We start from the raw sequence: 27,948 nt of genomic DNA, 5'->3' as shown, positions 1-27,948 counted from the left end.
TGCCTTTTTCACTGTATCTCTGGGTTGTAGCTGGCACACAAAGAAATTTAATAAATCTTTGTGGCATTGAAGGATAGATGGATAGATAGACAGACTAAAGAGCAGAAGCACAGGCTGGGGCAGGCATTAACAAAGAAATATATTTATGACAACACACTCCCCTTCCCCCAAAGATAACAGAAAAGGGATCCTGAAAGGAAGGAGGGGAGATTCAACTATCAATCCATGGGGATCTTTGGGGCTGGCTGACTTTGGGTTTAGCTCTTTCTCCAAGGGCATGAGAAAAATAAACTAGATTCGTAATTGGTTTAGCCACGGACCCTTTCTTTAATGAAATCTCATGAGAGAGTCCAACATGTAAAACAGAAAGACACAATGGACAAAAGCAGATTTGTTTATTGCTGTATTTTAGTTTAAAAAAAAAAATCCAGTGGTTATGTAGAGTCTAGGAAAACCTGTCCCAGTAATGCCAACTTAGAGGTAAAGGGCTGACTAGGGCAACTAAGAAGTGGGATTTTCTGCTTTACAGGCTTCTTCTCCCTTGCCCTGTCCTGGTTTTCAGGAGAGGAGAATGTTCCCGGCCCTGCTGGGGGTTCCCATGGCCCCGAACTCACAGTTTTTTTCCAAAATCTCGATCTGTTCCGCTTGAGAGAATAGAATTCCCTCATCAAGACTTCCACTTCCCACTGCTCTTCCTTCAGCCTCCGGCAACAGTGCAGGGCAGCAGGGTCAATGGGGTGTGCTTCTGTGTTGAAGATGTACCCCCCAGCCCCCAGGATGCACTCCCCATAGGGAGTGATCACAGCATCGAAGGTGGAGCCGTTGTTGTGGATGAAGTTGGTTGGGTCAAAGAGAAGGTAGAGGTATTTCACAGTCTCGGCCAGAAAGAAAGACTCCATGCGGTTGTCAAGCTTGTGGTCTCGAAGATCTTTGATCTGCCACGTGGGAGAGGGAAGTAAGTCAGAACAGCATCACAGTACAGTGGAAAGGGTCACGTGACCCATTATGCATTCCAGCTCACCCTATGTGATCTGGTCCCTGCTACCTCCCTGACCTCATCTCTTACCACCCTCCTGATTGTTCCTGCAGCTCTAGCCATATTAGCCTCTCTGTTCCTTGAGTTCACCAAGCATACTCTCACCTCAGGTTCTTTGCATTTGTTGTTCTATCAGCTCCAGTGACACCCTGACCTCCCTACATAATACTGACAATCTCCTATTCTCCTTATCTTACCCATTTGTGACTATAAACACAGATCTACTAATCCTTTTTAATGACAACATAGTATTCCGCGGACTACTTAGCTAATTCCCCTTGATGGGCATTGAAGTTGTTACCTTGTTTTTGCTATTATAAACAATAAGTTTTCTTCTAAAGAAAAATTCATACTGAGTTTACAGGCATAGATGAGTAAGATGACGTACTACAAACATTTACTTTAGCATCTCAGAATTAGTAAAAACCAATTCTCAGTGGACACTTACTTTGCCCCAAAAAATGTGACTCAAATATGGACTTGAAGTACCAAGAATTATTATTCTCTTACCCTGTTTGACAAAAGCCAAGGAAGTCAGAGGTCTGTTCCACTGTTCACCTTGGAAGACCTCCAAAGGGCTTCATTTTCATGGAAATAAATCTAGCATTCCTAAGAAGTCCCCAATGGGCTTATACGCTTGGCTTTTCAAAGAATCCAACATATTAGAAACTAAAACATAGTACTGCTTTATCTTCCCCCATACATATATGTCCTTACTTTTAAAATGTGCACTCATGTTTTACTTATAGAATATAATTACATTACAAAATCTTGAAAAAAGTTTTTTTTCAATCTCATACCCTAACACAACCTCTGTAGGCTTTTTGGTAAATTTTCTTTTAGACGATTTTCTTACACATCTGGTTTTTACATATCTGGAATGATTATATCTGTTTATTTATATCTGCCTGCTTGGGCCCTGTAAGGATGTGAGATGGCTCCCACCCTTGACCCTTTCAATCCATTCTCCACAGAGCAGCTGATCTTCCTAAAATACAAATCAGATCATGTCACTCCTCAGCTTTAAGCCCTACCAAGGTTTCTGATTCCAAGCAGAACAAAATCCAAACTCTTTACAAAGCCGTATATAATCTGACCCCTGTTCACCTCTCGGACCTTCTCTCCTCCTACTTTGCTCCTTGTTCACTCCACTCCAGACGCATTGGTCTTTTTTGCTATCTCCCACATACATGCTCATTGTCTGTGTTTTCTACTAAAAGGTAAGCTTCATGAGAGCAAGTACTTGGTCTTTCATCACTGCTATAACCCTCAGGCCTAGCATAGTGCCTGGCACGTGGAAGACATTCAATAAATATCTGTGAAATTAGTTGGACTGTTCTGTTCAGAGTCCCTAGGTTTAAACATAGGGCTATGGGCTCTGGGTTTCCCTTCTTAGAACCCATTTTGTAGGCCCTTATACAAAACCCACCTTTGCCAAGCAGCCTATTCAGATAGATAAAGGATTTCTGGAACAGGAGGAATGCCAAGGGCATGAAGTAGAGACCCCTGGGAACAAATCCTAGCTCCACCTCTTCTAGATATGTGATCTTTAGCAAGGCCTTTAGCTTCTCGGTTCTTCAGTTTCCCCATCTATAAAATAAGGGTACTTATGACTTCTCTAAGGTCCCTTCCAGGGCTGGTATTCCAGGACTCCTAATGGGTCTACCCTTAAACAGGCCTCTTTAGCAGCAGGCGGAGACACTGCCCAGTTCCTGGGCCCCTGGAAACACTCACTGTTGCAAATCCGCACTCCACCTTGCTGATTTTTTCGATAGATTCGACAGCATCTCTTCCAAGTTCTAAGAGGGTGGGATCCCCAGTGGCACGGTAGAGGTACATGGCACTCTCAATGAGTTCTGCAAAGTCCAAAGCAGACACTCATCCAGTGGCTTAGCAAGGATGGCTGAGGGCCTACCCTGAGGCAGTGAATAACTCCTCCCCCATAACTTGTCCACAGGTCTTCAACTAGGAGGAACATGGGACAACTCACATAATGCTAAGTTTTCAGAGCCAATATAACCAAAGCCAAAGCTTAATGCAGACCAATGTTAAGGTTGACTGTAGACTCCCATCCCAAGGGAGAGAAGGGCAGTGAGGTTCTGGGATACAGGAGGTGAGAGAGAGATCATGAATGGCCAGCTCGGACCCTTGAGGACCCCTAAGCCAAAGGTGGCCTAGCAAACAAGATTGAAGATCCCTGACACCAGGAGAGCCATATAAACCCAAAACGTAAGAGAAAAATAAATTTCTATTTTAATTAAGCTGTTATTATATTTTTTTCCATCACTCACAGCCTAAGCTAATTCTAAAACTTAAAAGGGGTATGAGTCTGGGTAAAGGTAAAGTCTTTTCTGAGATGGGACGGGCAAAAAGATGAAAGTTAAAATATTCGAGAGCCAACCCTTAATCTAACAGATGCAGTCATCAATTCACAGTGCCCAGAATAAAGCAAGTCTTGCCCTATTCTCACAACTGGAATATGTTCAGATATGGGCCCCATCTTAAGATGAATATTAGCCAAAAAGACCTGGTCTAGAAGGGAATATTTATCCTGGGAAAAAAACTCCCAGGAAAATGGGTTCATTGCCTTCAAATATCTGAAGAGCTGTTATAGGAAAGAAAGGTTCGACTTCTAGGGTGGCCCCAGTGGGTGAAGTTACAGTTCAATACAATTTCCTACTTCTTTACCTATCCTTTTTCAAAGAGGAAAGAAGCCCTCACCCCTACCTATATCAACCTCTCCTCCTGATCTTCTCTTTTCCTGCTTCCTCCTGGGCCTTGATCAGCACTTTTCTCCTTTCTGATTTATTACTGCAAAGTCTATTTATTACTTTAAGGGAAAAGGTCTCTGCCTGACTCCCCAATTCTCTCCTACTGCCCCCTCCCCTAGCCCCACAAGCCCCTAGACTACTGCTAATCTAATTGCTTGTATTCTAAGATACAGATTAGTGCATATTTACTGGTAAGTGGGGGCACTGTGTGCCCAAAGGCGGAAAAGAAACGGCTCTCATGGGAAGCCTCCCTTTCTGCTTCTAGCAGCTGGTCAGGTCAGGGCACCCAGGGCCAACCATCTTGTTTTTTCTTCCTCACAGTGGGCCTAAATATGCTTCACTTTCCTGTATATTTGGCCAACTCTCCAAAAGAAGGTGACAGCCTAAGGTTTAGATTTGGCCTTAGGAGGAGGTAAAGGCCCTCAGAAGCCTTTGTGCTCCTTGTGCTCCAACACTGCTAATCAGAGACGTGTACCAGAGTGTAAGGCACTGGACAATCTAATTATAGAGTAGTACCTTATTTCCCATGCACTATTGTTTTCAGGTAGGAAGGGTGACTGAACTAAGGCATTCCTGGATTCCTGGCGGTGGTGCCTTACTTTCCATTGACGCTTTCCTGTCAGCCTGTCCTGCAAATGAACAGGTCGCCTCTGTAAGTAGTGAGCTTCCTGTCACTGGTAGTAACTGAGCAAAGACTGGATAACCACTTCACAGGGACATGAGAGAGGGATTTCAATTAGAAGACTTCTCAGGTTCCCTCAAACCCCGAGACTGCACAAGTCTAAGTCTTACACATTTAGTTCCGATGTAATCGTAACACTGGATATGATGCCCTCTGAGAGTTTTCTCTTTAAAAAATATGCCATGAGAACCAGTGCACAAGAAACACCAAGAGCCACAGCCTCTAAGGAGTAAAAAGTCTTCCTCCCTCTTCTCTTCCCCCTCCAGGACCCCTACAATCATCACTTGGGTTAAAAGAGGAAGGAAACGGGGCAGAGGAAGTCACTAGGAGGGCCTATTCCACAGCTAAAGGGCAAGTAAGGTAGGAAGATGTTGAGAGTCTAAGACAATGGTAACATAACCTATTTTGGGGTGAGGGGATGACTGTTTGCGCTGACTAAGCTTCCTTCCTCTGTCCCTCATCCCCTCTCCCTCCTTACAATTTTTAACCTTCCTGAGGTGAACCAGAGGACATCAGAGCTGCAAAGGAATTTAAGATAGTATCTAGTGTGCAGTCTCCTCCCTCTCTGAGTCTTGATTTCTGAGCAGCATAATGGGGAGGTGGCTAAAACTAGATGATTCCCAAGATTCGTTCCAAAGTTCAAACATTCCATACTATAGAAGCACAATTTATCTGATCCCTTGAAGACGATGCTTATGAAGTTTGCTTACATTTCTAAAATCTCAACGGCAAGAATGCAAAAAAAGCCAACCTGGCTCTTCTCCTTCCCACTCACTTCTCCAAGCTTGAGAGGGCACATGATTTAGTTAGAAGACCTGGGTTCCAATCTTAGCTACTACACTTAGCAGCCTCGGGCAAGCCATTTCAACCCACTATGCCTCAGTTTCCTTATCTGAAAATATGGGAATAAACACTTCCTAGCAGAAAAACCACCAGAGTCCATGGGAACATCAGATGGAAGAAAAAAAAAAAAAGGGCTTGTGAGCACTTGTGAAGCATGGAGCCCTGTAGAGACGTGAGGGTTTGGGGTCTGGAGAACCAGAGTCTATGGGCAGGTGATGAAACAAGAGGTGCTGCTCACCTGGCCGGAGAGGGTAGCCTTCTCGTTTCTCCACCGTGTATCCCTGAGGAATGTTGTAGAATTCCGGGAGCCCCCCAAATTGCTTCCATACGGTGTAGTAGTTGAGAAAGGTTCTCATGGCATTGTCAATGTCCCCAATGAGGCTCTGTAGGGAGAAGTGGTTGTCTGGCGGACAGCAATCAGGCATCAAAACCCCACATACAACCTCAGGGAAAAGAGAAAGCAAAGGCTTTGGAGCCAAAAAGGCCTGTGATCAAACACTGAGTGGGTTGTTTACTCACCGTGTGGCCCTAAGCGAGACCTTTAACCTGAGTCTCAGTTTCCTCATCTATAAGATGTAAAATATAATACCTATCTCAAACGATGTTGTGAGGAAAAGATTGCGTATAAACTGCCTGGCCAAATGTTCAGTCTATGTTAGCTACTAACAGTTTTTGGGTAGGTGATTCAATCATCTGGCTCATAATTCTAAAAACAGGATGAAGGTAGACTGTGCTTAGTTGGACTCCCACCTCATACTCCCAATAGATAACCATTTTTGTCAGTTTAACCTTCAAGAGTTTCTTTACGCAAACATAAGCAAATATGAATATATATTATTTTACCCACACTAAAAATAGCCTATTAAATATACTGTTCTGTACTTTCCTTTACTCATTTAACAATATGCAGCTTTTTTTTAAATATAAGTACATAGAGAGTGCACTCCTCCTATTTATATAGTTTCATAATATGCCATTGCTTGGACTATAATTTAATAGCTATTTGACTTGGTTCCAATCTTTTGCTATCTGCTATTACAATCAATTCTGCAAATAAATAACTCTGTACATATGTCACTTCAAACATATACAAAGTAGATTTCTAAGATAAATTTCCAGAATTTGAATTGCTAGTCAGAGGATATATGCATTTGTAATTTTATTAGCTATTGCCAAGTAGCTATTAACGTTAATATAAGATTTCAGGGAAACAGCTGACCTTCTTGACATCTCCACTGGTGTCAGTTGGATAGAGAAAACTTGACATTTCCAAAACAAAATTCTTGGCTTCCTCACTTTTCCACAAAGCTGACTCTCTACTCTTGTCTTTCTTCCTTCTTAGTGAATGGCACCACCATCCAGCCAGAAACCTGGTGGTCATCCTTGACTCCTCCCTTCTCTCCAACCCCCACATCTATTCCACCAGTAATGCCTGTCAATTCCATCTCTAAAACATCAAGATGTTACTCTCTTTACCTCCAGGGCCACCACCTGGTCACCAGCATCTCACACCAGGATGACTTCAAAAGCCTTCTTGCTGGTCCCAGCACTTTCCCTCTTATCCTTCTCCAATCCATTCTCCCTAAGGCAGCCAGATAAGTAACCATCTTACTACATACACCAGACCCTTCAGTGGCTTCCCATTGGCTTAAAAAAAAATCAAGAAACCTCGCCATGGACCCCAAGGCCCTGGACAACCTTGTCAAGGTCGACCTTCCATCAACTGATCTTTCTCTTTCCTGGACTGTGGCCACGCTGCTTTTCTTCGTTCCTGATATACACCAACTCTTTCCTGCCTCAGGGTCTTCACACATGATGTTTCCTCCGCCTGGAACATCATCCTCCCATGCCCAATTACTCATCTTTCAAGCATCAGTGTAAATATCACCTCTTCTGAGAGGCCTTCCTTGAACACCCTGTCTAATATAAGTCCCAATATTCTCTATCTCAACTTCTTATTTCCTTTGTTGCAACTTAGTATTTTATATGTTTGTTTAATTTTTTTTTCTTTGTGTCTCCTTTTCTAGACTGTAAACATCATGAGGGCAGGGCCTGGAAGACAACAGGTATTCAAATATTTGTTGAGTAAATGAACAAATTTAACATAATTAAGCTTCCTTTACAAGGAGCCTTCTTGGTGCAGTGGTTAAGTGCTCAGCTGCTAACTGAAAGGTCCGCAGTTCAAATCCACCAGTCGCTCCACATGAGAAAGATGGGCAGTCAGCTTCCATAAATATTTACAGCCTTGGAAACCCTGTGGGGCAGTTCTACTCTGTCCTACAGGGTCGTTATGAGTTGGAATCGACGCGACGGCAACAGGTTTGGTTGTGTTTGGAAGCCTCCTTTCCTCAGCTATGAAAAAACATTTACCTCTTGGTGCGTTGTTGTAATGATTCTCTGTAAAGTGCCTGGCACGTACATTATTCTTTAGATTTAATTTATTCTTTATAGTTATCACCTCTGTGTTCCAGACAGACTGCAGGAACTAAATAGATGTTCAACAAATGTTAGCTTTTAGTGTTGTTATAATTCGACAGAAAAATACCCTTCTCAAACCAGGTAAAGCACACAAATCCTACACAAACTGAGATGGAACTCTTTCATTATCAAGCTCTTTCTTTTATTTTAAGAAATTTGGAAAACAGGGCATTAAAAAAGTCACCTTTAACCCCACCACCCAGATTTAAGAGTTTTTATATCTAACTTTCCAATATTTATTCCATTTAGTTATATAAATATTGTTCAAAATATACAGAAATAAAAAGATACACATCTTCTTAAAGTTACAGTATCAGCCCTGTACATCTTTGTCTTCTATTCTTTAACCTACAAGGCCAATTTTATACAATTGCATACAAGGCAAGTTGTAATTAGTGTGTACATGCTACAATGCTTTAATGGGTGTTTTTTATTACTGTTAAATCTACTTAAAGAATCAAAATCAAAAAAATTTTAATTATCATTCCCAATTCCTCACTAGTGTCTAAAGGCAATTTTCATTCTTTCACGTTTCCTTGATCTTTGTTTACTATTTCATGTAACAAAGGAGTTTACATATTTATTATTTTTTTTACTTAAAGGTATATAACAATAGATTGCAATTAAAATGCAATCATTTATTCATTCCTCCATTATCAAGCATTTGGATCATTTCCAGTTTTTCTTTGTCAAGAGTTTTGCTGCTAGCAATATCCATATACAGGTTATGTCTTTTCCTCTTGAACTATTTTCTTGGAAAACATGCACAGAAATGGAAACATGCAGGGTCAAAGGGTGAGGTCAATTTACAGCTGGGCTGTACAAGAAGGTTTTCCAAGAGGAATGTAGTCACAAAAAGTTTTAAGGAAATAAATTTCCAGATCCTCAACTTTCCTAAAATAGATCTGCTTAAAAACATGCTTGTAACCCAGAGGCAGGCTCTCTGCCCCACGTCCTTTTCACAACTGCCTTTCTGCCATTTTACAAAAGCAAGGCATACCTATCTCTAACCTTACTATGGAACACTGTCCTGGGGTATAAAAACTTCCTGAGCACTAAACTAGGTTAAATTTAAAATATTAGTGTAAATGTTGAGAAAATGAATGGCTCTAACCACTAGGTAACAAATCCTTTTGCAAATAAGTGGTTTCCAATCCTCTGCTTTCAAAAAACTGAAGGGGGTCACGCTGTCAAGCAGAGAGATCATTAAAAACAATTTCTGACGACAGACCATTTTGTGATTTTTTTTTTTACCAGATAAAGGTTGAACCATCTGATATTCCCTTTTATGGGTCAAAAATGGTTGAATACCGACAATTTTATAGGGCTCAATCTACTAACGCTGAATGGTTTCAAAGAACTGAATGATATGGTAACAATCAAACTCCTACTTCCATCTCTTTATTTATGAGAATAAGGCTCCTCAGTGCTAATATCTATAAAAATGAAAAGCAGGAATAAAATTGATGCTTAACCATGTCTCATATTAATAAGTAATAATCATAAACAAATACATAAACGTATTAAAAAGTCCCAAAAGCCTAAGAAATACATTTCTAATAAAACTGCTTAGATTTTATAATTATTATTTATCAAAACTGGAAAATATTTATGTTGTTTTAATCATTTACATACTAATACATTTAATTATAACGAAACACAAAATAAACTTAATACTCAGAGTCTCATGGTCACAGAAAATTTTAAAACATATTAAATTTACATTTGCAAACCATGGTGGCGTAGTGGTTAAGAGTTTGGTTGCTAACCAAAAGGTCAGCAGTTCCAACCCGCTAGGCGCTCCTTGGAAACCCTATGGACAGTTCTACTCTGTCTTATTGGGTCCCCATAAATCGGAACTGACTCCACAGCACACAACAAGTTAAAAGTACATTAATGGTGGACTAGAAAAATAATTTAAAAAACCAAACCAAACCCATTGCTATCCAGTTGATTCTGACTCAGTGACCCTACAGGATGGAACAGAACTGCCCCATAGGGTTTCCAAGACTATAAATCTCTAAGGAAGCAGACTGCCACTTTCTCATGTGGAACGGCTGGTGGGTTTGAACTGCCGACCTCTCAGTTAGCAGCTGAGTGCTTTAACCACTGCACCACTAGGGCACCTTAAAATAAATTACAGTATATCTATTCAATAGAATATATGTTGTTGTTGTTGTTTAGGTGCCGTTGAGTCAGTTCCAACTCATAGTGACCCTATGTACAACAGAACAAGACACTGCCCAGTCCTGAGCCATCCTCACAATCGTTGCTGTGTTTGAGCCCACTGTTGTAGCCACTGTGTCAAGTCATCTCATTGAGGGTCTTCCTGTTTTTCCCTGACCCTCTACTTTACCGAGCATGATGTCCTTCTCCAGGGACTGGTCCCTATGTAGCCATTAAAGAAAAATAAAACTGATCTACATGTATTGATAAAGAATGATCTCCAAGATATATTTAGTAAAAACAAAAGCTGAAAAAGAATATTATGTTTCTATTTACATAAAGAAAAAGAGGGATGTAAATACACAGAAATTTATGTATATGGACTTTTGGAAGGACACTGATAATAGAGGCTGCCCCAGGGGAGACGGTCTGAGGGTGGAGGCTCAAGACTTACTCTTCACTGTATTCTCTTTTGAGCTTTTTAAATTTAACATCACGTACATGTTATTACCTTTTCTTAAAATGAAAAAAAAAAAAAACAAAACCTAGTTTATAAAGACATATTAGTATATAAAATGTCTTGGTACAAAAATATTTTGGTAACCAAAACGTCAGCAGTTCGAATCCATCCAGCGCTCCTTGGAAACACTATGGGGCAGTTCTACTCTGTCCTATACGGTCCCTATGAGTTGGAATTGACTTGATGGCAATGGGTTTTTTTTTAGGGGGTGGATGTAGGAACCCTGGTGGCACAGTGGTTAAGCACTTGGCTGCTAACCAAAAGGTTGGCAGTTGGAAACTATCAGCTGCTCTGCAGGAGAAAGATGTGGCAGTCTGCTTCCATAAAGATTTACAGCCTTGGAAACTCTATGGGGCAGTTATACTCTTCCTATAAGGTTGCTATGAGTCAGATTTAACTCCACAGCAATGGGTTAGGGGGTGGATCAAACAGCTTCTAAGGTCATTTTCAGCAGCACCTCCATTTGGCTATGTAACGGAAAAAAGTAACGATGGCAGGCAGAACAGCACAAGCTTCACTCCTGCCCCTTCTCATGCCCGCTGTCAAGAATGAGGAGATTTGACAGAAGTGCCTAGCAGAGAAATAGCTGTTGCCATGACTGTTACTGCCCAGCCTGGAAAGACACTGTCTACTTCATTTTAAGTGGGATAATATTTCATAGCGAACTGGAAACTCAGTTCCTGTCATCTTAAAGCTCCCCTCAGAAAAAAGCCTGGCCAAATCTTAATTCTGTCTAATTCAAGTCTCTCCTCCGTCCCCAGCCCAACCCTCCAAAACAGTGTATTCAAGCAAGTAAAGTACTTATTTGACTTATACAACAGAATGACTTGTTTTGTCAACTCCATAGAAAAATGACCACCTTTTCTGACCGTTCCTACCTGAAGACCAGGCCAGTAGGCTTCCAAGGACTGGAAGACTGGCATGGACACAGTCCCCTTGTACATCTGCACCCACAGGTACCAGTCATCGAAGCGGGTGTAATTCCGAATGGCTTTGTTATACTCTGTAGTGGAGGAGATTAGGGAGACAAGAGGCAGGCTTTGTCAACAAAAGCACTGGCTTGCACTTTTGTAAGATCATATTATGGTCTGGCCTCAAAGCAGAGAAGGACGCAATGAGGCAGAGGAATGGGCATGGACTCTAGAATCAAACTTCCAGGCTCAAATTTCAGGTCCAGCTTTACTACTTGCTAGCTGTGAACTTATACAAGTTTTCCCTCTGGAGCCTCAGTCTTATTATCTGCAAAATGGGGACAGTAATGTCACTTATCTCATGAGGTTGTTCATCCATTCATTGATTGATTCGCTCAACAAATATTCACTATGCACCTAGGCAGTGGTAAACAAAACAAAGCCCAGCCCTCATGGAACTTACGTTCTAGTGGGACCTTGAACTTGTACCTCCTCCCTAGATTATAAATCATTGAGGGCTGGGACTTTGTTCACTACTGGATCCCCAGCACTAGGATAGTACCTAGCACATGGTATATGCTCAGTAAATATTATCTTTTTTTTTTTATTATTATGATTTAGGTGAAAGTTCACATATCAAATTAGTTTCTCATTAAACAGTTAATACACAAATTGTTTTGTGACATTGCTTGCCAACTCCGTGATGAGTCAAAACTCTCCCCTTCTCCACCCTAGGTTCCCTGTTTCCATTTGCACAGTTTTCCTGTCCCTTCCTGCCTTCTCAATGAACGTTATCTGAATGAACCAAGTACCATATATGCATGTACATAAATAAACAAGATAACTTCGAGTCATGTTATAAGAACTAAAGGAAATAATCCATATTCAGCATTTGGCACAGTGCTTGACACTGTGCTTGGTACACTATAAATATTTGCTGAATAAATGAATGTTAGCTAAAATAATTATTATTAGGTACTCAATAATTTCTCAATATATTATTACTATCAGTGTCTAAGGGTCTTGAGGGTAAAATATACTTATTCAACAAACATTAATCTACTACCTGTTTCATACAAAGCATTGTGGGAAATGTAAAGATGAAAAAGAATAGGATTCTGCACTCAAATGGTAGAGCTGTGATTACTGACAACAGCTGACTGGAAGGCAGATGCTGAAGGCCCTAAATTCTAATGAAGGATCAAGCTACTTCCTGGACAACGTAACATTTAAGCTGGGCTTTGAAGGGTGGATAGAATTTGGACATATGGAGACAGGGAAAAAGGTATTCTAAGCAAAGAAACACCACGTACAATGGCTAGGAGATAAGAAATCCAGGGCCATGTATACAGAATACAGCATAGTTCAGCTGGCTGTTGCAAGAAGGACAAAGAGGTTTAGTGGGCATCAAGTGGGCAGTGTAAGTCCATTGAATGCAGACTTGGATACTCAGAATGTATTCTGTAGGCACTTGGGAGCAATTGAAAGCTTATAAACAAACAAATCACACTTCAGCAGAAAAAATCATGGGAAAGCCCTTGCCCTGCCCTTCTTACCTAGGAACATGGCCATGAGATTCTTATCCTGAAGCAGGATGGCTCCTTTCACCAGGTACTCAAAGTAGGAATCCACACCAGCCCCGATGCCCGCGTCCTGCGCCACCCACTTGCCAGTGAGCACATCAATGTGGTTGCCAACCTGGGAGAGAAAAATTGGTCCCACTGGAAGGCCCAAAGCCAAAGAAGACGCTCCCCATTCCCCCGACTGCCTAGTGAGATGCCAGCTGGCACCCCAGTGTTTCCTGGAAGGACATGCAGGATAAAAGAGGACAAGGCTGGAGGCGAGCTGCCTAGGATTTATGCTGATTTAATTATATACATTGGGCAAAACCTGAAAAAGAGAATTCAGAGGGTTTACACACTGCCTGGAGTGAGTGTGAGAGACAGAAGATAAGAACTTGTTGTTCCCAAAATCTGTCTCAGACTTCTAAAACTTCTCACCACTCTGCATGTGACTCCAGTGTCTAAAGATAAAAAACATATTTTATATATATCCATAAATTAACTCAGGAAGGACACCCAACAAACTGTGAGAGTAGTTGTTTCCAAGAGAAACTGGGTATCAGCTCTTGAAAGCTGATAACCTCATCTGGTGCTCAACCAAAGAAATAGCTATCTGTTCTGTGTTAGTCTGGGTTCCCCCAGGGGTAGACCCTCAGCAAGAAAAGGTCCCTTTCCCAGATGGAGCTGAAACCAACCTTAGAGATCATCTGGTCCAAAGTGTGTTCAATTTCTATAGATTAATAGATATTATGAGGAGAAAGGGAAGCTCTGGGGTCAAATAAGTTTGGGAAATGTTGAGTTAAACCACATTAAATAAATTTCTTTACCATAGGATTTCATAACTTTAATCCTTTCATGTTCACTGTGACTCTCCATAAAAAATATATTACATGTAGCATTTTCCAAACTTAATAAGCCAGGAACCATTTTTTTCAGCTGGTAGAGCCATTCAAATTCTCTCAGATTCTCTAAGAAAACAGTTTTGCAAACACAAATAGACACTAAAAAATGAGGGCCAGACAGAATGACTATTGAAGGTTTCCCAGTGAGTCAGGGGCGTAAAGCATACAACCCACTCCCTAGAAATCAGAAAAGCTTAAAGAGTGACAGCTTAACACAGGCCTCTTCTCCCTGCTAGAGGATGTACTCTCATGCTCCCTTCCCCTCTGCCAAAACTTTCAGTGGGGGCTTGGTCTATTTTCAGTGGGCTGAGACACTCCTGAGGTCACCCTAAGTTTCTCTTGGCTGGATTGCAACTTGTTACTCAGAGCCCTGGCCCTCATAAGCAGGGGCCAAGGTGGCTGACTTGACTCAAACAGGAAGGGCGGCTGCTGACTTACCAACCCGATATCTGACCGGCTCTCCCAGAGGCGTGTTAGTGCTACCCTGGCCACATCTTCAAACACGGGGTCACCAGTGAGGCTGCTTAGGGTGGCAAATTCTACAATGAAGGTCCCGATCCCTGCTGTACAGGTGACTGGGGTCTCTCCCGGGTTCACGCCGTGAAGCAGGTTCACGGTCCCATACGGCATGCCAGTAGGGGTCTGAAAGGCTGAACAATCACAAACTTAGGAACCGGGGGGTAGAGATGGTTTCAATACAGGCCCAAAGCCTAAGGCCTCAGGCAGCATTTCCTTCTTCATCTCCTGGGTGATCTTCTAGACACTGAGACCACAATGAGGAAAGAGGGTCCAGTCTGAGCCAGAGTAGGATAAATATTACAACCGAAGGGCCTTTAAAAAAAAAAAAAACCAATCTGTTGCCCTTGAGTCAATTCTGATTTATGGTGACCCCACGTATTACAGAGTAGAACGGCTCCATGAGGTTTTCAATAGCTGTAATCATTATAGAAGCAGATCACCAGGACTTCCTTCTGAAGCACCACTGGATAGGTGTGAACCTCTAATCTTTAGGTTAGGAGTCAAGTGGAAACTGTTTGCACCACACAGAGACCCTGGAGGGCCTTTAGCACCCATCTAACTCAGATGCTGTTATGGATTGAATTGTATCCCCAAAAAATATGTGTTGTGAATCCCAACCTCTATACCTGTGGTTATAATCCCACTTGGGAATGGGTTGTCTTTGTTATGTTAATAAGACAAGAATTAGCGTAGGGTGTGTCTTAAATCTATCTCCTGTGAGATATAAAAGAGATTAAACAAGCAAGCTAGGAAGCAGAGAATGGGAGAGATGTCAAGCCACACAAAGATTACCCAGGAGCAAAAGCTCGGAAGAGACAATGACCTTCCTCCAGAGCCGACAAAGACAGAAAGCCTTCCCCTAGAGCCTGCACCCTGAATTCGGACTGCTAGCCTACTAAACCGTGAGAAAATAAATTTGATTGTTAAAGCCACCCACTTGTGGTATTTCTGTTATAGTAGGACTAGACAGGTAAGACAGAATTTGGTACCAGGAACGGGATTGCCGTTAAGGTGTGCCGGGGGATGGGGCTGCCACCCAAAGCTGAGAAGGTAGAGCTGCCATGCCCAGGGGCAGAGAACAGGATCTGCCAGGGCTGAGGGGGTAAGATCGCCACTCAGATGGACTAGGAGAATGGGGCTAAAGACCAGGGGGCAGAGTTGCCATCCCAGAGGGCCTGGAAGGTGGAGCTGAAGCCCAGGCCTGTGAGGGGAGCGGGGGGGGTCTCCACTTAGAATCCAGAGGCGTGGCCAACACCCAGAGTCTGGAGGGTGAGGCCATTGCCCAGATGGTCTCAGACAGAGGATTATTTTCAAGCGCTAAGAACTAATGTAACTTGTTCTGCTGGGTTTTGGACTTGCTTGGTGCCTGTTATCCCTTCTTACCCTCCAATTTCTCCCATTTACAATGGCAATGTCCACCTTGTGCCTGTTCCACCATTGTACTTTAGAAACAGATAACTTGTATTCTAGATTTCACAGGTTCACAGATGGAAAGGAATTTTTCCCCAGGATAGAATATGGCTAAGGTCTCACCCATATTTGATTTAGATGATTCAGAAGATGAGATTTTGGACTTGGAGTTGACTTAAGACTTCTGGGATGATATGATGAGGTGAATGTGTTTTAAGTGTGGCAACAACATGATTTTTGGGGGGGCCAAAGGATGGAATGTTATAGATTGAATTATGTCCCCCCAAAATGTGTATTGTAAATCCTAACCTCTATGCCTGTAGTTATAATCCCATTTGGGAATGGGTTGTCTTTGTTATGTTAATGAGACAGGATTAGTATAGGGTGCATTTTTGGTCAATATCTTTTGAGATATAAAAGATTAAACAAGCGAGCAGAGGAGAGATGGGATAAGATGGATGCCAAGGCACATGCAGATCTCCAAAGAACCAGGAAGCAGAAGCTGAAGAGACAAGGACCTTCTTTCAGAGCTAACAGAAAGAAAGCCTTCTAGAGCCGGCGCTCTGAATTCAGACTTCTAGTCTCCTAAACTGTGAGAAAATAAATTTCTATTTGTTAAAGCCATCCACTTGTGGTATTTCTGTTATACCAGCACTAGATAGCTAAGACAGATGCTATCAAACATTGCCCTGCATGACCCCTGGGTTCTTGCTTGTGACAAGGGGGCATGGAGTAGGCTGTGATCTAGGTCATCATACTCTATATATCCTTACTTACCTAGAGCAGTGCTTTTATTTATTTTATACTATGCCCTCAGTGGCCAGGCAGGTAACTTGGTGTGAAGCAGGCAACATATAAGCCATGGGGGGGGGGGGGCTTGGGGCACACTAATATGAGAGCACTCCCATTAGAAGCCATTCATATATATTTTTTTAAATGCCATGTTGACCAAATAAAACATATCTGCAGGCCCTAGACAGCCCCATAGAAGGCAGTTTGAGATTCCTACTTTAAATGAAGAGTTTAGGGGCTACATATTTAAAAAAAAAAAAAAAAAAAGATATAAACCATTGATGCAGTCTAACCCTCAGCTTATAGGTAGGGAAAGTTATGGCTGTACAGTGATTCAGCCAAAGGTCACAGAGAGAGAGCCAAACCCGGCTGGGATGGGAACGTCTGCCTCCCCCAGCCCAAGGTTCTGCCCACCCTACTCCAGTACCTTCCTTTTCAAGGCAAGGAACTCAACAACCAGCCAGAGACAGAGATTTCCTTGCCCGGCCAAAAGGTCAAACTACCCCAGAGCAGTCTGTGCATCACCAAACAAGGCTGTCAAACGTCCAAGAATTACGAGGTCCAGCAACTCTGTCTGCTGCAGATGAGAAACTTGCTATCTGGTTGGGGCGAGCAGCAAGCAAGGGGAATGTGAGTCACACCCAAGAAGGGCTCAAAGGAACATCTCGGGAAAGTCAGGCAGTGTTAAAAAGAAGGGGAGTGACAAACATTTCTTGACCCAAATGGTAGATACACCGGTGACTGCTTTATAATTATATGCTGTGCACTTTTCAGTACATATATTTCTCAGTGAAGGAGGCCTGGTGGTGCAGTGGTTAAAGTAGTTGGCTGCTAACCAAAAGGTTGGTGGTTTGAACCCACCAGCCGCTCCGCAGGAGACAGATGTGGCAGTCTGCTTCCATAAAGACATACAGCCTTATATTTCTCAATACGATTTTTTTTAATGATAACAAAAAATAAACAAGGGCGCAACCATCCCTCAAGAAATGAATCACACAGGACATGATGTCTGCAAGGAGACATTCATGCCATGAGCCGTAAATGAGACCAGAACCCAGCTCACTCACTCTCCTCAGTTCTTCCCCGAAGACGAGAGGCAAGTGCAGAAGGGAAAGGGACAAGTGAGATGGCTGAGATGCTGTTGGAAAGCATATCGTGAAGTGTTTGGGTGTGAACAGCCCTCAGAGCCTCCACCACACCCTGAATGGAACAGTGTCCAGTTTATGCTGTTGAGCCCAGTGTACTAGCTCTCTAGACAAACACACTGAGGCTTATTCTGTAGCCCTGGACACAGCTTAGCCACAAAACAAACCCCTCTCATTTCAATAGTGCTTGAAGTTTTCCGAGCACCTTCTCCCCTCTGAATCCATTCTAGCCTGCCAGCAACCAGATGAGGCAGGGAGGCAGGAAGGGTGATTCCGATCTGATAGATGAGAAAAGTGAACCGTGGAGAAAGAGTGCCTTGGTGGAGATGTTGGTTGGCAGAGGCGAGTCTAGAACACAGGACTCCTAGTACTCAGTCCAAGGCCTTCCCTGGGGCCCTTTTATTCTAACAGTGTGTGGGGCTGGAAGGCAGCAAAATAAGGCAAGGGCCTTCTACCCACCAGGCTGACCTTCAGGGACCCCTCTCCCCTGCCTTGCAAAAAGTGATAAGGTCAGCTCTTCCATCCTGGGCCAGGGCCCAAGCAAGCCCTCAAAATGCCCACGACTTTCTTGATTTCCACAGTGGGCCTAGGAGTACAAATGCCAAATGTTTGGGTGAGAAACACCAGGAAATAATTCAACACTGCCGCTTTCATCTCCAGCAAGAAAAGAGTGACCTACTGGATTTCATCTCTCCCCCATCTCTGTGTAGCTCTTACCTGGGAGGAGTTTTCGGGCTGCCTCCTCGGCCATCCTCAGGAGGGGTCCAGAGCAGGGCCATCCAGCCTCCACTTCCACCCCAGCCTTTTTTGACAGCAGGTGAGCAGATAGGAGGCCTCCTACCACTACAGACAATACCAACAACAAGTGTCACCATCCCTAGGATCAATTCTTTCCTCGTGCAAACTGAACCTGAACACTCTGTTGGGGGTGGCTCACTGGAAAGGTACAGCCAGAACACTCATTAGAAGTGAGGATGGCGAGACTTTATCTCATGTACTTTGGACATGTTACCAGGAGGGACTAGTCCCTGGAGAAGGACATCATGCTTGGCAGAGTAAACGGTCAGCGAAAAAGAGGAAAACCCTCAATGAGATGGATTGACACAGTGGCTGTAAAAATGAGCTCAAGCATAACAACGACTGTAAGGATGGTGCAGGACCGGGCAGTGTTTCATTCTGTGTACACAGTGTCGCTGTGAGTCGGAACTAACTCGATGGCTTCTAACAACAACACTGGGATGGGGCTAGAGCTACCTAGGGAAAGAGGAGACCTTTAAAACCACACATTTATACAGTGCTAAGTTTAGAAAGTTTTTTCTTGGTGGGTCACTAGAACAATAGCCATCATTTTTCTTTAGTCTTTACTGTGTACCAGGCACTAAGCTGGTACACAATACCTGTAACCACATGTGTTATTTCACTTAATCTTAAAAACCTTATGATAGGTATCACTGACCCCCTCTTCAGATGAAGAGACTTGGGTTCAAAGAGGTAAAGTGACTTGCCTGCAGTCACCTATTCCGTCTGACTCCAAATCTCATGTTCATTCAACTCTGTCACTCAAGACTTAGGTGGGTGGGGACAGAGTAATAATTACCTTCATTTTATTAATTTATCTATTTTAATTTATAATACAATATTAAAAAAAAAATAGTTGCCATTTGGTGGATTCTAAGACCTCCCCACCCCACCCCACCCCACCCTTCATGAGGGAAGAAGAGCTCTGTCAGTCACTGGCTCTGGCCAAATACCCTGGCAGGGTTAGCCCTTAAGATTCTATTTACCACCTCTCAGGTCACACAGAGGAAAGTTCACATCCTCTTTTCTTCCAAAGGCCCTAGAAGACAACCCTTACCTCGGATGTTGGTTTCAAACACAGAGGCGTTCACATCAATATCAAAGTCCACATTGTCCTGGAGCACTTCAACCACTCTTTGGAATTCTGAGACATTCCCCAAAATCTGGAAGGAAAGACAGACCTGACAGTGAGGCTCTCTCAGGCTTGGAGGCCCAGAGTTTGGGATTCTATGCTGATGTGTGCCTCACTTATTCAACTTAAGACCTCTAATTTTTGTCCTAGGACTGGTAACAGGGGAAGAAAACACTGAGAGCCACAAATCACCCAGAGACCCAACATCAAGAGACTGATTAAGTAAATTCCTAGGTTCCTATTTAAGATCCATTATGTATCCATTTAAATGGACACAATATAAAGACTTCAGTCCATATAATAATACCCTGGTTTGGCCGTTGCAGTGGACAGCTGTTGTTTTTAACCTTCTCTTACAACATTCATTCTTGTGAGAAACATTACAGATGGGTTAGCCCAACACTAATTCCCAACCTTCTTTACTCTTACAGCCTCCCACCACACAGGCTACAAACCCAGATGCTTGCTTTCTTAGCTTCCTCTGAAGCTAAAAGTGACTGTGTAACCCAGTTGTGACCCTTGAGAAGTCTAGTGAGGACACTTCTGGAAAAGCTTCTGTTTTCCTAATAAAAAGGAAGAGACATAGCTGGCATGGCTTTTACCCTTCCTCCTTCTTTCTGCCTTGAAAGCAGACTCAATTTCTAGAGCTGTGGCAGCCATCTTGTGACCATGAGGTACCAAGCATGAGAATGAAAGTCAACACACTAAGTATGGCAGAATGGAAAGACAGAAAGAGACTGGATCTCTGATGCTATGGTTGAGCAGCTGACCCAATGCCAGAAATTATCTTCAGACATTCTGTTACTTGGAGCCCTGGTGGCATAATGGTTAAAAGCTTGGTTGCTAAACAAAAGGCTAGCAGTTCAAATCTACCAGCTGCTCCCTGGAAACCCTATGGGGCAGTTCTACTCTGTCCTACAGAGTTGCTGTGAGTCAGAATTGACTCAACGGCAACGGGTTTGGTTTGGTTTTCTTTAAGCCATCATTAGTCAGGCATTTTGTTACTTGCAACCAAACGCAATCCTAACACCTTTCCTCTGGTAATGGTGTCCCAAATTTCCTTTGGGAAATCAACCCTCTTCCACAGTCACTCTTGTGGCTTGGGTGAGGCTGAATCCATCCCTCCAGCTGTAGGAGTGGGCACTTGACCTGGACCAGCCAGAGCACCAAATCCTTGGCGAGTGATTGGTTCATGGACCAGTGCATAACCCAAGTTAGATCAATGAGACTCAATCCAGGGACTTTGCCTGGAATTAATGGAAAAAGGGTGTTTCTTTATACATACAGTTACTAAATGAGTGGGATTTAAGTCTGTAGCTACTGTCGGCTACCCTGCCAGTTTAAGGACAGCCCGAGAACATAGCCAGCAAAGGCAGAGACAAGAGATGGAAAGATTCCTGATGACATCATTTGTATGTCTGAATCTAGCTATGTCTGAGGCCAGGCCTCTATCTGGACTTTTTAGTTATGTGACTCAGTAAATTTCCTTCTTGTCTAAATCAATTTGATTGGGTCTTCGTGACTTGCAATCAAAAAAATCCTGACTAAATCACCAATTTCATATGGAAAGGGAAGAGGCCCCCAATAAGTAAAGAATTACTGAAGAAGACAAACAAAGCAAGAGGTCTCACACTACCTGATTTTAGAACCTATTATACCATCACAGTAGTTAGAACAGCCTAGTACTGGTACAGTAACAGATACGTAGACCAATGGAACAGAACTGAGAATCCAGATATAAATTCATCTACCTATGAGCAGTTGACATTTGACAAAGGTTCAAAGTCTGTTAAATGGGGAAAAGACAGTCTCTTTAACAAACGGTGCTGGCATAACTAGACATCCATCTGCAAAAAACTGAAACAAGACCCACACCTCACACCATGCACAAAAACTAACTCAAAATGGATCAAAGCCCTAAATATAAAATCTAAAACAATAAAGATCATGGAAGAAAAAATAGGGACAACACTAGGAGCCCTAATACATGGCATAAACTGAATACAAACCGTAAGTAACAATGCACAAACACCAGAAGAGAAACTAGATTAACTGGGAGCTCCTGAAAATCAAACACTTACACTCATCAAGAGTCAAAAGACAACCTACAGACTGGGAAAAAATTTTTGGCTACAACAAATCTGATCAGGGTTTAATCTCTAAAATCTACAAGATACTGCAAAACCTCAATAACAAAAAGACAAATAACCCAATTAAAAAATGGGCAAAGGATACAAACAGATACTTCACCAAAGAAGACATTCAGGTGGCTAACAGATACATGAGGAAATGCTCACAATAATTAGCCACTAGAGAAATGCAAATCAAAACTACAATGAGATACCAACTCACCCCAACAAGGCTAGCATTAATCCAAAAAACACAAAATAATAAATGTTAGAGAGGTTGTGGAGAAACTGGAACACTTATACACTGTTGGTGGGAATGTAAAATGGTACAACCACTTTGGAATCAATTTGGCGCTTCCTTAAAAAGCTAGAAATAGAAGTACCATACAATCCAGCAATCCCACTCCTTGGAATACATCCTAGAGAAATAAGAGCTGTCACACGAATAGATATATGCATACCCATGTTCATTGCAGCACTGTTCACAATAGCAAAAAGATGGAAATAACCTAGGTGCCCATCAATGGATAAATGGATATACAAATTATGGTATATTCACACAATGGAATACTACACAATGATAAAGAATAACGATGAATCCGTGAAACATCTCATAACATGGATGAATCTGGAAGGCATTATGCTGAGCGAATTTAGTTAGTCGAAAAGGACAAATATTGTACAAGACCACTATTGTAAGAACTCAAGAAAAGGTTTAAACACAGAAGAAAACATTCTTTGATGGTTACGAGGGTGGGGAGGGACGGAGAGGGGTATCCATTAACTAGATAGTAGACAAGAATTATCTTGGGTGAAGGGAAGGACAACACACAATACAGGCGAAGTCAGCACAACTGGACTAAACCAAAAGCTAAGAAGTTTCCTGAATACAACTAAACACTTCGAGGGACAGAGTAGCAGGAGTGGGGGTCTGGGGACCATGGTTTCAGGGGACATCTAGGTCAACTGGTATAGCAAAGTTTAAGAACAGGTTCTGCATCCCACTTTGGTAAGTGGCATCTAGGGTCTTAAAAGCTATGGAGTGGCCATCTAAGATGTAACAATTGGTCCCAATCCACCTGGAGCAAAGGAGAATGAAGAACACCAAAGACACTAGGAAAATATTAGCCTAAGAGACAGAAAGGGCCACGTAAAACAGAGACTCCATCAGCCTGAGACCAGAAGAACTAGATGGTGCCCGGCTACTACTAATGACTGCCCTGACAGGGAACACAACAGAGAGTCCCTGACGGAGCAGGAGAAAAGTGGGGTGCAGAACTCAAATTCTAGTAAAAAGACCAGACTTAATGGTCTGACTGAGACTGGAGGGACCCCAGAAGACACGGCCCTCAGACTCTCTGTTAGCCCAAAACTAAAACCATTCCTGAGCTAACTCTTCAGACAAAGATTAGACTGGAACATAAGACATAAAATGATACTTGTGAAGAGTGTGCTTCTTAGTTCAAGGTAGATACATGAGTCTAAATGGGCAGCTCCTGTCCAAAGGTGAGATGAGAAAGCAGAAAGGGACAGGAGCTGGTTGAATGGACATGGGAAATCTGGGGTGGAAAGGAGGAGTGTGCTGTCACAGTATGGGGAGAGCAACTAGCAGTGTGTGTATAAATTTTTGCATGAGAAAAACTAACTTGAACTGTAAACCTTCATTTAAAGCACACACACACACACAAATTCTGACTAGTCCAGCATTCAAGGCCCTCTGTGATTTGGACCCATCCTACCTTTCCAGCCATGTCTCTCATTGTTTTATCTTCATCTACTTCAGCAGAACTGTCCCCACTATTCCTCAGTTTCCTCTCTTCAGACATGCTGCTCCCCCTGCCAGAAATCCCTCTTTCCTATATCTTCCCATTTCCAAATCCAAACCATCTTCAATTGTCTAAATGTCATCTTCTCTAGAAAGCCTTTGGTTGTCCAGCTGAAATCACCCACCTCTTCCTAGAACTTAATCTATACAACTCTAGGGAATCTATTTCTTTCTACATTAAGGGAATTTTTGCATGGGCAAGATCCTCACTCATCTCTCTCTCTCTCCAGAGTGCTAAGTACAGCCCCTGAAGCAATCACTCAATAAATGTTTATAAACGATTATATGAGTCTATCTTCACACTGCAGCCAGTGATCTTTTCAAAACAGAAATCTCATCATTTTCTACCTTCTACTTAAGAAATTTCAGAGGCTTTCCATTGTTCTCAAATTAAAGATCAAAATCCTTAATGCGGTAAACAAGGGCTTGCATCATCTGGTCCCCATCTACCCCTCCAGCCTCTCTTTACCTCCTTCTTTCTCCACATCAGCCACACTGACCTTCCTTCAGTTCACTGCACTTGCCATGTTCTCTCCTGCCACCAGGCCTTTGCATAGGCTGTTCCCTCTGCCTGGAACATTCTTTCCTCCCTCCTCCCCTAGTCAACATTTCAGATCCCAACTCAAATAACATTTCACTACCTCCAGGAAGCCCTCCCTGACCTCTTTCAGTCTAGGTCAGATTCCTTTGTCACAATCACCCACAGAACCATGGTCATTTCCTACAGAACACTCACCTCAATTTGTAATTATACATTATTTAGGGTTATTCTTTGTTTGTTTCTGTCACTAAAATCATAAACTCCAGAAGAGCAAGGACCATGTCTGTTTAAACTCACCATTATAACTAAAGAGCTCAGCACTGTGCCTGGTACACAGGTGGCCCTCAATAAATATTTGATGAACAGATAAGAAAAAAAATTAGCATTAGGCAAAAAAAAAAAAAAAGCAAGGCAAATTATATCTATGTAGTGATTATAATCATGTAAGTATATAAATATATAAAAATGACAAGGGGAGACAGAGAACCAGAAATAGGGATATAAGGGGAAAGATGTTAATCCTCTCTTATGGCCTTTTTAAGATGATGGTTAAGGCTTAGAGTCACAAAGAATTGAGTTCGGTTCTACCTCTGCCATTTATAGCTGTGGGACCCTGCCAAGTCATTTCACCTTTCTAAGCATCATATTTCTTAGCTGAAAGAGGAATCCGGGTGGTTGGCAGGATTAAAAAATACATGTAAAGTGCTTAGCAAAAGCCTTATACATAACATGTTAAGCAGTTACTATTTTATCATTACTGAACACGTCTACTACAATGTAAAATCCTTGAAAACAAGGGAAGTATCGAAGTCTCTACCCCCCACAGAGTTATATAGGCCTATCACATTTCCATGAACACAAAAGGCAGTTAGAACTCACCCAGAGGCACCTCAGAAGACAGGCCTGGTGATCTACTTCTACTTTCACAGCCTTGAAAATCCTATGGAGCAGTTCTATTCTGTACACATGGGGTCACCATGAGTCAGAATCAACTTGATGGCAACTAACAACAACATCACAGTTCTATGTACATAACAGGTCCTCTATAAATGTCTGCTAAATGAATGAACCTGAATAAGTTGGAATTTATCATTTTCCCCTGTCTAGTTGGGTAACCAGAGCCTGAAGGTTCAGAATCACGAGATGAAAATAAAAAGCCTGAGGGAAGAATTTACTTTTCACCCACGGTCAGGCTGCCAGAAGAAAGACGTTGGTTATGTAATGGTGGAGAGGAACTAGAACAGACGAGACACTTACCAGCAAGGTGTCCAGAGCATCAATCAGTGTCAGAGAAAAACTGTAAAAGGACAGAAATCTCAGTTGCTTATTAAGAAAATCAAACACCAGATATCAAGGCTTCTCCAGAACAGATCTCCCAGAAACTATAAGTGAGGTACAGTCACACCCATCCCACTTGCAGTAACAACAGAGAAGCCACAATAAAAGCCGCCAAGAACCTCTGACCCACTTAATGCACCTGGCAGAGTGGGCTGATGCATCTCAATTATAATTAAATGCCTATAGTCTCTGGCATTTGTCTCTGCCATAGGGAGGCAGTATAAGTTTATAGCTAAGAGCACAGGCTTTCCAGCAATTCCACATCTAGGAATTTATCCCACAGTGCTCAGAGCTGTATGTTTAAAGATACTCATAAAAGTATTGTTTAGAACAGCAAAAGGCTAGAAATAACCCAAATGTCCACCAGCTGAAGTGTGATTAACTAAACTGCGGTACATTCAAACAGTGCAAAACTATGAAGTTTTCAAAAAGATTGCTATCAAGAGTTCTATCTGCCAGTGGAAATATATTCAAATTATACTGTTAAATGAAAAAAAAAAAAAAGCCACCAAAGTACAGAATAGGCAGTAGAATGTTTCCATCTGCATTTTCAGAAAGAGACAAATAGAAAGCATATTAGCAGTTGTTAGGGCCAGCGGTGGGGAAGGGATTAACTACAAAGTGGCATAAGAAAACTTATCAGTGTGATAGCAATGTTCTATATCTAGATGGTGACGGTGGTTACCATACACTTAAAATGGGTGTATTTTTTTATATGTAAATTATACCTTTAAAAAGTTAATTTTAAAAAGATACATATATACACCTATACGACAGTATAAGCACAGAATATTTCTGGAAAGATACACAAAGTTAACAGTGGTTGGAGTTCTAGAGTATGGGAGTTACTTTATTGTATATAATTTTGTACTGTTTACATTTGTCATTTGTTTGTATTACTTCTTTTGAACTAAAAAACAAAAATTAACACAAATTTTCTTGAGTTTAACTTCCGTAGTCCTCGACACACTAATCTGTAAAACAGGGATAACGACATTTAACTCCTAGGGGTGTTAACAGAATAAAATGTGATAACACAAGTAAAATGCTTAGTACAGCGTTCAGTCAATGTCCGCTTCGTCTAATGTAATGATTCGTCACTCACTCAGCAAGGAACAAGACAGAGAACTCCAGCTCTCATAGACTGTTGTTCTAGTGGAAGTGAGAAAGACAAACCATTAGAGCTAAGTGAGAAGGATAATAACAGAGAGTGCGAAGTGTTGCAAAGAAAATAAAACAGGTGACTTGTGAGAGTATCTTGTAGGGGGTGAGTGGTTGGGGAGCTGATGCTTAGGAGGTGACATTTTGAGCTAAGATGGGAATGACAAGACGCAGTCAGTCATGTGAGGGGGAGTGTGTTTCAGTTACAGGGAACACCGACTACAAAGGCCCTTAGGTTTTCATGTTTGGGAGAGTTACATTCTGACCTGGGCCTCAGTTTGCCCACCTACAAAATGAAGGATTGGGTTTTCTCACTCCTTGCAGCCCTTCCACGACATTCTATGACTCCAGAGATTTGCCCAAATGCCCACAGCTGGTGCCTGTTACCGCTGGGGCTGTCATCCAGCCCGCCAGGTTAACCCTTGGCTTTTTTTCACTGCGGAAAACTTTCCGGGAGGATCGGTGGATCCTGCTGGTACTGGCTGAACTGGGGGGAACACAGTCTGGCCCCGGCCGGGAGATTTTCAGGAACCGGTGAGGAGACCATAAAGGCACCAGCTCCAGGCAACCCGCCTACCTGGGACTGGACTGCCAGACCCCGGCCGTCCCCTTGCCCCTCCACGCGCACTACCTGCCCCAGGTGTCGTGCCCGTCGCAGGTGAGAGGCCGCAGCTCGTCGTACGGAAAGGCGTTCTCCAGGTAGCTGTCGTAGGCGTGGTAGAACATGGCCTTGACTCGCTCCCTGGTGCGAGGGACGAGAAATAAGACAGGTGGCCAGAAAAAGAAACCAGCTGGGGCAAAGGGACAAGAAATAGGGCGAAAAGTGGGAATCACCACCTAATTTCTGCCGGGAACGCAGCAGCAGGGCCCGAGGGGGTCCTGGGATGGATGGAAAAGGAAGGGACCAGGTCTGCGCTACCCACTCCCCCGACCAACTATAGAGAGGCGGGGAGCTAATTCCTTTCACCTGTAGTGGGCAGGGTCCGGCGCGGTTCCATCAGGGCCCGGCGCACCATGGTGCAGGGGCGGCAGCGCGCAGAGGAGACCGACCGGGATGAGCACACGGAAAGGCATAGAGCTCTTATCCTGTCAGCGCCACCGCCGCAGCAGCAGCAGCCACGGCCCCCAGCTCATCCTGGGAGCCACTGCCGGTTCTTCCGGGGATCCTCGCGAATGCGCCTGCGCTCTGAGCAACTAGTCACTCACTTCCGTACTACAAGCCCCAGAATGCAATGGATTGCAGACGTCGGGCAGAGAGGATCTTGGGAAATATAGTCTCCGAAGCGG

The 27,948-nt window shown here is 42.8% G+C and overlaps 1 protein-coding gene across 2 annotated transcripts; it reads right to left on the bottom strand.

Annotated features, from left to right (window-relative positions):
* Positions 1-27,948, bottom strand: EDEM2 (ER degradation enhancing alpha-mannosidase like protein 2). 2 transcript variants are annotated; one of them, XM_023725098.1, is made up of 11 exons: positions 27,629-27,948; positions 27,293-27,403; positions 25,420-25,459; positions 19,593-19,698; positions 18,455-18,580; positions 14,310-14,521; positions 12,964-13,105; positions 11,375-11,499; positions 5,571-5,775; positions 2,771-2,892; positions 1-935 (listed from the first exon to the last, which is right to left on the bottom strand). In XM_023725098.1, the coding sequence occupies exons 1-11, from the start codon at positions 27,733-27,735 to the stop codon at positions 435-437; spliced, it is 1,797 nt and encodes a 598-aa protein (XP_023580866.1). In that variant the 5' UTR covers positions 27,736-27,948; the 3' UTR covers positions 1-434. The 2 variants fall into 2 exon arrangements, with proteins under 2 accessions (XP_023580866.1, XP_004370465.1); XM_004370408.2 differs by having other exon boundaries at positions 3-935; positions 5,571-5,715.

The sequence above is a fragment of the Trichechus manatus genome, unplaced genomic scaffold, assembly GCF_000243295.1.
Source record: "Trichechus manatus latirostris isolate Lorelei unplaced genomic scaffold, TriManLat1.0 scaffold00008, whole genome shotgun sequence".
Lineage (NCBI taxonomy): Eukaryota > Metazoa > Chordata > Mammalia > Sirenia > Trichechidae > Trichechus > Trichechus manatus.
This window is presented reverse-complemented; position numbering and strand designations above follow the sequence as displayed.